This window comes from Ictalurus furcatus, chromosome 20 (genome assembly GCF_023375685.1).
Source record: "Ictalurus furcatus strain D&B chromosome 20, Billie_1.0, whole genome shotgun sequence".
Taxonomy (NCBI): domain Eukaryota; kingdom Metazoa; phylum Chordata; class Actinopteri; order Siluriformes; family Ictaluridae; genus Ictalurus; species Ictalurus furcatus.
The window spans coordinates 23,134,078-23,146,627 of record NC_071274.1 but is presented as its reverse complement, the minus strand read 5'-3'; the positions used below and the strand labels follow the sequence as shown (position 1 = coordinate 23,146,627).

Genomic DNA, 12,550 nt, shown 5'->3' with positions numbered 1-12,550 from the left:
AAACCTGTGGGGTGAACTGAAGAGGAGAGTCCACCAGCGTGGACCTCCAAATGTGAAGGATCTGGAGAGGTTCTGTATGGAGCAACGCTCTCAGATCCCTCACCATGTATTCTCTGACAGATACTGAGGAGAAAGACCATACAATGCTTTATATGCCAGCATAAGGATTTTAAAATCAACTCGGTACGTGACAGTGAGCCGGTGCAAAGACTCTAAAATAAGAGTTATGTGATCACCAGTCAGGATCCTGGCTGCCGTATTCTGCAGATATTACAGTTTATCGAGTGTGGATTTTCTCAGGACAATATTCCTGAGAGGAAGTTGAAGGTGCTCAGAAAGATCAACGAGGACACACGCTAAAATTTTAGAAAAAATAAATATCGTCATATAATCATAAAGTCTGAAAAACACCATAAAAGAACTGTTTCTCTATTTTCATTATCGATTGTTAAACTTTGGACTTAATCTGTGATATGTTTACAGAGCAGAGAAAATGGACTTTAAGAGAGAAATGTAGGATTCAGGCCAGCTCTTGTTTATCATTAAGCTCCGCCCCCTCAGATCTCACTATAAAGGTTCCCTCGCCGTCTCACACAGTATCTGCTGCATCCAGGAGTCCAGCATGAAGCTCTTCATCATCTGTGTCTTTCTATCAGGCCTCGGTAAAGCAATGCATTCTGTACCGTGTTTTAAAATGTTAAAGACTAATCGTAAATCTGTGTAGATGACTGTTTGAATCTGAACTATAAAGTGGACTTATTTTGAGATTTGGGGTCTTTGGGATCTTTTTGCTCTGTAAACATATATTTTTTAAAAAATATTATTACTATATGAACTGCTATAGCGATCTGCTCCTAGTTTATTTTCATTGCTAATGATTTGCTCTGAACCTTCAGCTTTTGTGTTGTGTCACACCGACTGTGTACACACGTACAGCTCGGACCACTGCACCAAACCTCCACTAAAATCTACACAGAGAGGAACATTCTGATCAGAATTTCACATTACTTGGAAAACACTACAAGTAATAGGGCATTACGCTATAAAATATATATATATATATATATATATATATATATATATATATATATATATATATATATATATAGCGAGTAGGGAACTGCAGTACATGGCGTGGAGACGTGTACAGTTCATATCCTACATAGTGTATTTCTTTGAGAGGCTCTCAGAACAATGCTCCAGTAATAATTCACTCTATTTGTTAATTGTATTATGAATAATTAGAATTGTAATACATTGAAATTCATTCCTAAGTGACATTTTCATTCACTAACTTTGCTTACGTCAGTAATCAACTAGGGGCCGTACTCAGAGTCGACTTTAACGTGGATTGAACTGAACACCTTTGGGATGAACTGGAACGTCGACTGCACCCCAGACCTCCTCACCCAAAATCAGCGCCTGTCCTGACTAATGCTCCTGTAGCTGAATGAACACAAATCCCCACAGCAACGCTCCAAAATCTAGTGGAAACATCTAGTGGATGTTGAACAAGCACATATAGGTGTAATCGGTCAGGTGTCATGGTGGCTTGGTCCCGTCAAGTGAGGGCTCTAACAGTAACCAGCTAACCAGGACTTTCTTCTCGTTTCAGCTGCAGTGCAGTGTGCAGACTGTAGTCAGTGTGTAACCTTTTGTAAGACTGTCAAATGGTGCTTGAAATCAGAAGAGGAGTTTCAGAAATGCACCAGACCAACAAACGAACACTGGCCAACCTGCGTGAAGAGAGGAGGAACGCAGGAATGCATTGAAGCCATTGCGGTAAATCATGAGTGGATTTGAGGTTTTGTGTTAGACCTGAATTTAAACTGAACATGATAATGTTTCAGTACTGTTTTTAGTTTCAGTTTAAATCAGTGTCTTCAGCGTCGTTTCTTCACTTTATTACTATATTCATGTGAAGTTTTTTTTTAAATTATTATCACTAAGCCAACATCAGCAGCACAACTTTCCCCAGAATGCATTGTGATCTCAGACCTTTTCTCTTCTTTTTTTTTAATGCATGAAACTTTTATTAATATTTGTGTATTATTCCTCCAATTTCTTCACCTGTACATAGTAAAGTTGTTTATTCATTCTGTAATACACCGGTTCATAAGGCAGTTAGCAGACTAGCTGGTTAGCCAAGATAGCCAACATGCCTTTACAAACAGGCTTTGGTGCTCCAGCAGCCCGCTGATGGGCCGCCAGAATTTTAATACACCGTTGGAAAGCTAAGAATCTTGTGATTCGATTGATATCAATCGTTTAAAGATGCAATCACAACAGCAGCTACAAACGGCGTCTTTATCAGACCACCAGCAGACGCACAAAGGAGCACCAAACGGAGCCAACTCACCCTTTAACCTCACAGCAGCCCACTGATCCATAACATCAGGACAAAACAGTCTCGTTACACTGCCGAAGGTCCAGACAACCCAATTACATGAAAATATTGAGTCCAAAACACGTTTTACATCAAACTGCTGTCGCACCGTTCCAAATGCCCTCAGAAGACCACCTTTTCTCCTTATCTCCTCAGCGCGCGAGTGAACAGTGTGTTATCAGTAGAAATGACCCCCAGACTGTGACCTATCGAATGATGCTTCATTTGAACCAATAGGAGCTTCCAGGTCCGGTCTATAGGCTTCAAAAACTCTAAGAGGTTAAAAAAAGAAGCAGAATTTAAGATTCAAATACTTATTATTTAATATTTAATAAAAAAAACACACACACACGTTGTAGTCAGCAGCGTTGTGTGTGACAAATACTAAAATACTGAATACTCTGTGTGTGTGTGTGTGTGTGTGTGTGTGTGTGTGTGTGTGTGTGTGTGAGAAAGAGAGACATGCAGGGTTATCCATATATTAATTGTTTACTAAAGCGTTCAGACTTCTGAGGTCTGCATTTACACGTGTGCAGTTATATGTACGGAACATGTAGGCTTGCTTTCAAATGAAAATGTTCTTAAGAAAGTAAACTCTTTAAATGTGTTTGATCAGAGAGGTGAAGCGGATGCCATCACTCTGGACGGAGGAGATATCTACACAGCCGGCCTCGCACCCTACAACCTTCACCCCATCATCGCGGAACAATACGGCGCAGGTAGTCTCCAATCCAATCTGAATTATACAAAAGGATAAGTCTGACTTCGTCTCTATAAGAAATAGGGCTGTAACCGATGAACGTTTTGATAACTGATTATTGTTTACTCTGACAGTTGATTAGGTGGATTGTTTAGAAAATATATATTAAATACCAAAAATATTCATTCAAAGGATATTTCATCGCAGCATGTCAATCAACTAATACTACAACAGAACTCTTAACCAGGCTTAATAATTAAACCTCAGGTCACCAGCTGCAATACAACATGACATTTGATCATTTTAAAGAGTTTCTGTATTTTGCTTGTAATCACAGACCTGGTTTTAACGTGCCTCGGCATTTCCATCAAGTGAGTTTTAGTGTCGTGACGTAGCCGAGAGCGTGCTTCATGACACAGTTCACGGATACCAAACAGTTTTATGATCGATTTCGATTCACTTGTTGCTGCGGTTTTATTAGGAATAATAATAATAAGCTTGAGTCTGTACTCTTGAACCTGTAGCGGAAGAGTCGTGCTACTACGCTGTGGCTGTAGTAAAGAAAGGCACCAAGTTTGGCTTCAATGACCTTCGTGGGAAGAAGTCCTGTCACACTGGTTTGTGGAAAACCACAGGCTGGAACATCCCCATCGGCACTCTCATCAAACAGGGACAGATTGCATGGGGTGGCATCGACGAGAAACCTCTGGAGGACGGTGAGAGGCACTTTACAGTCATTGTCCCCATTTTCTGACCAACCACATCCAACAATTCAGCAGTGCTGCGGCGTACGCCACACCGCCGTCCAGTTCTGGACTGTGATTGGTCAGAAGATTCATTTTCTATAACATCAGCTCTGACAATACTCACAGGTTTATATTAACACGCTCGTTCTAATGCGTTATCGTTTCTATAGTAACAGCTCGTTTACCAGGACGTGTACTCACAGACGAGCCGCTGATAATAAACAGAATAGAAAAATCTTTGATGTGGTGAAGTTTTAGTCTCTGGAGCAGATATATATTATTGTGTGCATTTAGTGTAAGTGTGTGTGTTTTTGTTTTGCAGCGGTGGCAGAATTCTTCTCAGCCAGTTGTGTACCAGGAGCGAAAAACCCCAAATTGTGCAAACTGTGTAAAAACAACTGCCAGCGCTCTCACGACGAGCCGTATTATGATTACGATGGAGCTCTCCGGTAAGAACCTCATCAAATCGACATAAATCATCTCACAAAGCTGAAAACTTCATTAATACTTGAGCAACACAAATTCACTCAAATCTTTCCTGTTCCTGCAGCTGCCTGAAGGAAACAGATGCAGATGTGGCGTTTGTGAAGCACCTCACGGCACTCGGTAAGCAAAGGAAGGATTCTGCAAAAAGTTAACGTTCGTAAGAAGTACGTCTTAACACGAGGTAAATAATTCTTATTAGGTGAGAAGGACAAGTTCGAGCTGCTGTGTGAAGACGGCACCAGGAAGCCTGTTGATGACTATTTAAACTGCAACCTGGCCCAAGTTCCCGCTCACGCCGTCGTCAGTCGCGTTGACAAAGACCTCGCCTTCCGTGTCTTCACCGTTGCGGACAACATAAAGGTTTGGGATTTAATAAATGACAAAATTTTCTCTTTATTTAAACAGAGTCATTATTTCATACCCCATGTAGTGCACTAAAATGGAGGGAGCACTCTAGGTGGTTTCCTCGCTTTATTTCCTCGACTATAAAACACATCAAATTACGCAGGCGATAAACTCTAGAAATTTCCACCCTCTAGCAGGGGCTGTGACAACGAGGTAACAACGTCTATACGGTATTTTTAATGTGGGGTTTTTAAATTATCTTACATTTTCTTCATAACTCCTATAACCTGTCAGACATTTAATGCCACGTATTACCTTCTTGGTACTTAGTACACTCTGAGAAAATAGAGTTCTTCGAGGGTTCATTGTTCATAATGAAGGGTTCTTATGCTACTAAATGGGTTCTTCAGATCGAGAATTCTACATTAAACTTTTAAGAGTTCCTCCAGAGGGACAGCGGCTACGCTAATCAGCCAAGAGGTTTCATGACTGGGGTTTTTACACCACACAGCCAAACATATGTGGACACGTTGCTTACAAAATTAATAAAGGTGTAACATGAAAAATATATATAAAAAAAGGTCAAATACGATTTTGTGTCACAGGAAAATGGTCTGTTCTCGTCCGAGGGCTTCACCTCAAAAAACCTAATCTTCAAAGACTCGACGACGAATCTGCAGAGGCTCCCAGAGCTCACCAACGCCTACATGTACCTGGGAGAGAAGTACTGGAATGCCATCCACTCGCTCAGGAGAGGTATAATATACACTGGATAGATATATATATATATACATACACAGTTGTGTGCATAAATTTACACACCCCCTGCAGAATCTGCAAAATGTTATTAATAAAAAAATCTAAGAGGAATCATTAAAATAGTTTTTTTATTATTATTTAGTCCTGCCCTGAAGAAGCTATTTCACATAACAGATGTTTACATCTAGTCTAAAAGTCACAATAATAACTGAATTTACACAAACGAACCGGTTCGAAACTTACGACACACGCTTGATTCTTATTACCGCGTGTCGTTACCTGTTGTGCACGAGTCTCTAGTTCGTCCTGAGCAGTTAAACTTCCCACAGTTCTTCAGAAAAATCCTCCAGGTCCTGCACGTACTTTGCTTTTCCAGCATCTTCCTCATATGTGAGCTCTTTCCAACAGCGGCTATATGATTTGAGATCCATTTTTTCACACTGAGGAGGATCGAGCGACTCGTACATGACTATTACAAAAGGTGCGAACATTCACTGATACTCCAGAAGGCGACACGGGACGTTAAGATCCGGGATGGGGGGGGGGGTAACTTTTGAGCAGGATGATCAGGGTAAATTGTTATTATTTTGTCTTCTGGGAAACATGTTAATATCGTGTGTAGCTACTGAAGGGCGGTACTAAATGAAAAAAAAAAAAAAGATCTTTAAAGTACATAATTCCAAATTACACCAGTTTAACCGAGTTTGCTGCGGCTTGTTTCGAAATTTGTGCTGCAATTTGTCTTTTTGTGAATAACTTCTCGAATCGGCGAAATCGCCATCGCGCGTAATAGTGTTGTGCGATCTTTCACAGAGAAAATGTATGATTTTCCTGGGCCGATACACATTTTTAATCAGTGTGGGTTGGGAAAGACTTTGGAGGCTGGTGTGTGTGATGTATTCACAGTGTGTGTGGGTGGATAATAAAGGCATGGGGACTAACGACCACGGCAGGAAAGAGTTCATCTGTTCTTCTCTCCAGAAAAGACAGACAGCGCGTCGTCCGACAAGATTAAATGGTGCGCCGTGGGTCACGCTCAGAAAAATAAATGTGACGCATGGAGCCTGAACATCGTCGACAGTGCAGGCAACAGCAAGCTGGACTGTGAAACCGGCAGCACGGTGCAGGATTGCCTCAGGAAGATCTTGGTAAAGTGATAACGAGTGTGAAGAGTGGCACAGATTCAAGGCTTTGTGTTTGTCATTTTGAGTGTGTTATTTGTTATTATTTCTTTGTGTGTGCAGCTTAATCAGGCGGACGCTATTGCGGTTGATGGAGGAGAAGTGTATATTGCTGGAAAGTGCGATCTGGTTCCGGCCTTGGTGGAGCAGTACGATGAAGGTGAGAGAAAATCACTTTTGCACTGCAAACTTTATAAGAACACTACGCTCTGAGAGAGAACTGTCATAAAGCCCCTCACGCTTCACCGTGATTGGTCAGAAGGTGCTGATTAGTTTTCTAGAACAGCGGCTCTGACAGTAGTGCACGAATGAAACGTGTCGAGTTTTCCACAGCTTTTATACAACTGAACACGTTTTGCCAATTGTTAATATATTGATATATATTTATATATATATTTATTTATTAACCTGTAAAAATTCCCTGAGGTTAATGTCTTTGCTGTCTCTCGTCCGTGAGCAGAGCTTTAATCCACACTGCAGAGCGACTGCAGAACACCACGTTACTGCATATTAAACCTCCACAACGACAATTACACACCGTGTCAGGATTCACACACCGCTCTGTGATACTTCACACAGACGCACAAGAGCGTGCGAGGAAGACGTGAGGAAGGGAACCGAACAGTCCGGCACTTTTCTTTATCTGCGGAGAGTGCTGCGTTCTGATTGGTCAGAAGGTGTTGATTAGTTTTCTATAACAGTGGCTCTGACAGTAGCGCAGCTGCACATCACAAATTTATTTATAATTAATGCGCTCGTTCGAATACGTTATCGTTTCTATAGCAACAGCTCGTTCACAGGGACTCGTACAATAGGCTAATAAAACACAGATTCACTTGCGTAATCGCTGATACGGTGACGTTTTCTGTAAGGAGATGTTTATTGAACATTTACGGAAGGAGTCTCCAGTGTCAGTGCTGTCCATCTTCAGCACAGAGGAGTGTATGCTTCTTTTTGTTTACAATGCGTTTTTGTTTGTTTGTTTGTTTGTTTGTTTACTTACTTCAAGAGAGAGTAAAAAAGAGAGGCTGGTGAAGGAACAACTGTTCATAACAGGAGCTAACTTCTTTCACATACGTTCCACAACATTAAATAGCTCTAAGCCAGAGCCATATCTCCTTGAAGTTCTCGCCCGGTTTCCCACTGAAGCTCAGCAGGATTGAGTCTGGTCAGTACCTGGATGGGAGACCTCTTGTGGAAAGCTAAGCTGCTGGAAGTGGTATTAGTGAGGCCAGCAGGGGGCGCTCACCCTGTGTTCTGTGTAATGCCCCAGTGTAGTGACGGGGACACTGTACTGTATAAACAGCACGGTGTTTCAGATGAGATGTTAAACCGAGCTCCTGACTCTCTGTGGTTGTTAAAAATCCCAGGACACTTATGGTAAAGGGTAGGGGTATAACCCTGTGGTCCTGCCAAAAACCCCATTGACCCTTCTCTATCACTCCCTAATCATCTCCATCTCTGAACTACATCACTCTCCTCTCCACTAAGAGCTGGTGTAACTATAAAAAGTCTGACATGTTCTTTAAGAAATAAAAAAGGGTAATCCTTGGTGAATTATAAGAGGAATAAAACACTGTGTAATATGCCGTAATGGGAAACTAATCAAATACGGGGCAGTGACAGCGTTTTATTCGAGTGTCTTTTGGAGGTATTGGAGTTTATAAAGCAGGAGAACTAACAATTCAGTTCTGTTTTTCTTTCTCTACAGAAAAGTGTAAATCTGCATCAGGTAGGTTCTCTCAAATCCTCAATCTTATAAAAGAGCAACATTAATGGAGTTTGGAGTTAAAAACTGCTCATGAAACTCACCCTGTCCAGAACGTCTCTCCTCTCGCTCATTCTCTCTCCTGATATCTCCCACCTATTTATTTGTATGTAATTATTTATTATATGTTTATTACTTTCTTTCTTTGTTTCTTTCTAACACCTTTCTCGTGTTCAGAGTAACCTGACTGCATCGTCTATTTAATATAAAATGATTTAAGATGTTAAGCTTGAGTACATTTTAATGTAATGATCCAAACTGAATATTAAGTCCTTACTGATGTCATTTCCTGTCATTCTGCCTTCAGGAGATGCCTCGTCCTATTACGCGGTGGCTGTAGTGCGCAAAGACTCTGGCTTGACCTGGGATACGCTGAGGGGCAAGAAGTCGTGTCACACCGGAGTGGGACGTACAGCAGGCTGGAACATTCCCATAGGTCTCCTCCATGACAAATACGATGATTGTGACTTCTGTGAGTCAGAAGATGCGCTTCTGTTTTATAATATCATCCACCTCACACCTTCTTTATACAAACTCATTATGAGCAGATAAAATCATGGTATAATATCACCTGCTGAATCTTCACTGTTTTTTTTGTTGTTTTTTTCGTCCACAGCGACGTTCTTCAGTGAAAGCTGTGCTCCTGGTTCAGATCCTGAATCAAACCTGTGTAAATTGTGTAAGGGAGGTGAAGCTGGTAAAGACAAATGCAAAGCCAGCAACGATGAGAGGTATTATGGCTACAGCGGAGCCTTCAGGTACGATTCACCTCTCATCACATCACCGTGTCTTTATATTTATATTCATAACCCTTTGAGACCGGAATGTCTTTGGAGAACCTCCTGAAGATGCAGGTTTACGTAGATGCGGTAGAACAGACGACGCGACGTCGGCTCTAGAAGGTCATCCGATCTGCCAGCATTGCTAACTTAAAAAAAATCCTAATTTTACCACAAAAAAAAGCTCGTGTTTGGAGCGCGGCTTCATGCTAACGTGAGCATACATCAGGGGTATTCGATTAAAACTTTTGAAGGTCCAGTTTGTTATAAAATAAAGCATTTCTGATGCAGTGGTTTAATCTAGGCTAACAGCATAACAGGCAACGATGGAGGGTCTCTCCAGACAGAACAACGGCTGTAGTGTGATCATTCTGTTTAGGTTTAAAACCTGGAGTGTGAATATCAGGGGTGGCCAGTAATATTTTAGAACCGAAACGATCGGTATCTCTGAAAGACGATTTGAAGTGGTTTCGTCTCATACTGTAGGAAAGAGTGAGAGGGAAAGGCACGGAGATCTGTGATGTTCTACAACAATGCTTTGTTGTAGCACTATTTATTTTAGTTTCTAACATATAGCAGTGAATTATCAGGTACATATCTAATCGGTTTAATCGGAGGATTTCTAACAGCCGAAGCCCGTCGTGAATAATAACACGGTCATACACAAGTGGAAATGTCTTACTGTAGGTCTAAATGGTTATCAGTGAGATTACAGAGTGAAGATTGAGACGGTGTTGAGTCTGAGTGTTGGTGTCCTGCAGGTGTTTGGCTGAAGGTGCCGGTGACGTGGCCTTTGTTAAGCACAGCACCGTAGCGGAAAACACAGACGGTGAGTCGGAGATCCGATAAGTCCGAATGTTTAATTAATCAGCACGTCTTCTGTATGGTGCATGGTGTGTAGTAATTCTCGAGTCTCAAAACAAACTGTTTTTCAACAAATGTGATCAGGATACACAGGAATCCAATTTCAATAATAAATAATATCATTCACAATGACAAACACCACACAGTCCAGCTTTATATTCCTGAAGAACTCCCGCATCTCTCTCCAGGCAGCGGACCAGCGTGGGCCAAGGCTTTCAAATCAGCAGACTTCAAGCTCATCTGTCCCAGTGGCTCTGCTGAAATTACTGCACATGAGCAGTGTCATTTAGCCAAAGTTCCAGCTCACGCCGTCGTCACTCGTCCAGAGAAACGTGACGACGTGGTGTCGTTCCTCAAGGAGCAGCAGGTGAGTACGAACACCAAGCGCGGTTCATCTCCTACGCCGTCCAGCGTCAGATTTAGTGCTTTCAGTTTTAAACGACAACAAAAGCCAAACTTTTTCTTTTTGCCAAACTCACTGAAGCACTGACTGAGTGTTGACATTTCTTCTCTGTATTTCAGGATAAGTTTGGTCTTTCTGGCTCAGATGACTCATTCAGAATTTTTCAGTCTGATGGGGAAGAAAAATCACTCTTCAAAGACTCGACCAAATGTCTCCAAGAGGTTCCAAAATCACAGACCTATCAGGACTTCCTGGGAGAGGCTTACATAACCTCCTTAAACTCTCTGCACCAGTGTCCGAAGACCAAGTCTGGTAAAAAAAAAAAGAAAAAAAAAAGAATCTTAAATATTAAAGGCACAGTACAAAGTTAAAATGTTCTAGGAGTGGATTTATCTTTTTTATGTTTCAGCACATCACTTTATCTGCTAAAGGCTTATAGAATATTGCTGAAAGCAAATTTTCTTTTTTCTAGGTTATACTTGTGTGATTTGACATTTCGTAAACAACTGTAAAGCTAAGATTCCCTGCTTTACCCAATCCCTTTTACAATCTTAACTTTATTTTATATTTATTTTATTGTTGCTTTTAGAATTTCTACGATATCTTTATTTTCTCTATTTAAGATGAAAGGGTAAGCATGTTGCACTGCGTATTTAATGTATTTTATTATGGATTTTTTCTTGCTCTTGTGTTTATTTCATGAAACGTGCTACTGTACAACACTGTGATCATTCTCCGTGCCCTATATGAGCACTTAAACACCATCATTTACACTTTCTCATCACAGTACACCTGTATACCACCACATCCCTCACGTTTTCTTCTTTCTTTCCTTCACAGAACTGGAGGAGGCCTGTACCGCTCGCCCTTGCCAAAAAGCCTGAAACGGTCCGGTTTGTCTTGGATGCGGTTTTTAAGATGGTTTTTAAGACGATTTTTCTCTCACGTGTTCCTGATTTCTGACCTTTTTTGGAATAAAATCCACCTTGGTGTGATTGCATTTCTGTTCTTTTAGCAGAAGATGCCTGAAATAAAAAAAATGAAATTACAAAGTGTACTTTTGCATGAATAAACACACAACACACTGAGTATACAATAAAACATCATCATATTTTCACACAAGTCCTCAAAGATGATAAAGAGACCCCAATTAAATAAATGAGACACAAATACTACACTTGGTCATTTATTTATTGAGGAAAATGATCCAGTATTACATATCTGTGAGGGGTAAAAGTATGTGCACCTTTGCGTTCAGTATGTGGTGTGAGTCCTTGTGCAGTAATCACTGCAGATAAACGTTTGGGGTAAGTGTTGATCAGTCCTGCACGTCGGCTTGGAGGAACTTTATCCCGTTCCTCCGTACAGAACAGCTTCAACTCTGGGATGTTGGTGTGTTTCCTCACATGAACTACTCGCTTCAGGTTCTTCCACAACATTTCTACTGGATTAAGGTCAGGACTTTGACTCGGCCGTTCCGAAACATTACCTTTATTCTTCTTTAACCGTTCTGGTATGGTATAATTCAGAACTCGTTGTGACATCGATAATGGCGAGTCGTCCTGGTCCAGATGCAGCAAAACAGACCCAAACCATGACACTACCACCATCATGTTTCACAGATGGGAGAAGGTTCTTCTGCTGGAATGCAGCGTTTTCATTTCTCCAAACATAACGCTTCTCATTTAAACCAAAAAAGTTCTATCTTGTTCTCATCTGGCCAGAAAACCACCTTTAGGTATATATATAATTCTAGAGTTCACAGACTTTCAAGCACCAAGTGTCTGAGAATGACAGAGATGCTGTTTTTCTGCTCATGTCACCCAGCTGTACCTCGTACCAATACATAAGGTCTCTGAATTTGATTTATTTATTTATTTATCTAAAGATCTTCGGCAAGTCCACGATCCTCAGTCTCTCCATCCACATCACCGTCTAAAAACAAACAAACAGGTGTAAACTGTGTGAGATTCACATACTGTACCAGTCTGTACTGTAAACCTGAACTGCACACCTCACTGTGATCAAACTAAATAGTCAATCAACTCAAGTGTACATGTGCACAAAATGTCTTCCAGGCGTGTTAATAATCCACTGTTAACAGGTACAGCTAAGCTCTTATGTTTCATGTCA

At 41.1% G+C, this 12,550-nt stretch overlaps 1 protein-coding gene across 1 annotated transcript; it reads left to right on the top strand.

Annotated features, from left to right (window-relative positions):
• The first annotated feature begins 567 nt into the window (after nucleotides 1-567).
• Nucleotides 568-11,469, top strand: LOC128624493 (serotransferrin-2). Its single transcript, XM_053652185.1, has 17 exons — nucleotides 568-662; nucleotides 1,616-1,782; nucleotides 3,003-3,105; nucleotides 3,611-3,802; nucleotides 4,155-4,281; nucleotides 4,383-4,438; nucleotides 4,518-4,678; nucleotides 5,269-5,419; nucleotides 6,404-6,570; nucleotides 6,667-6,763; nucleotides 8,315-8,335; nucleotides 8,679-8,843; nucleotides 8,988-9,129; nucleotides 9,912-9,979; nucleotides 10,203-10,381; nucleotides 10,537-10,729; nucleotides 11,258-11,469. Exons 1-17 carry the CDS (start codon nucleotides 623-625, stop codon nucleotides 11,299-11,301), a joined length of 2,073 nt encoding a protein of 690 aa, XP_053508160.1. The 5' UTR covers nucleotides 568-622; the 3' UTR covers nucleotides 11,302-11,469.
• Nucleotides 11,470-12,550: the final 1,081 nt, after the last annotated feature.

Excerpts from the sequence above, each read along its gene's own strand:
- LOC128624493 (XM_053652185.1), top strand. The coding sequence starts at position 623 with ATGAAGCTCTTCATCATCTGTGTCTTTCTATCAGGCCTCG. Across the intron at positions 1,783-3,002 it reads AATGCATTGAAGCCATTGCG|AGAGGTGAAGCGGATGCCAT; the intron begins GTAAATCATGAG and ends GTGTTTGATCAG. Across the intron at positions 6,764-8,314 it reads GGTGGAGCAGTACGATGAAG|AAAAGTGTAAATCTGCATCA; the intron begins GTGAGAGAAAAT and ends CTTTCTCTACAG.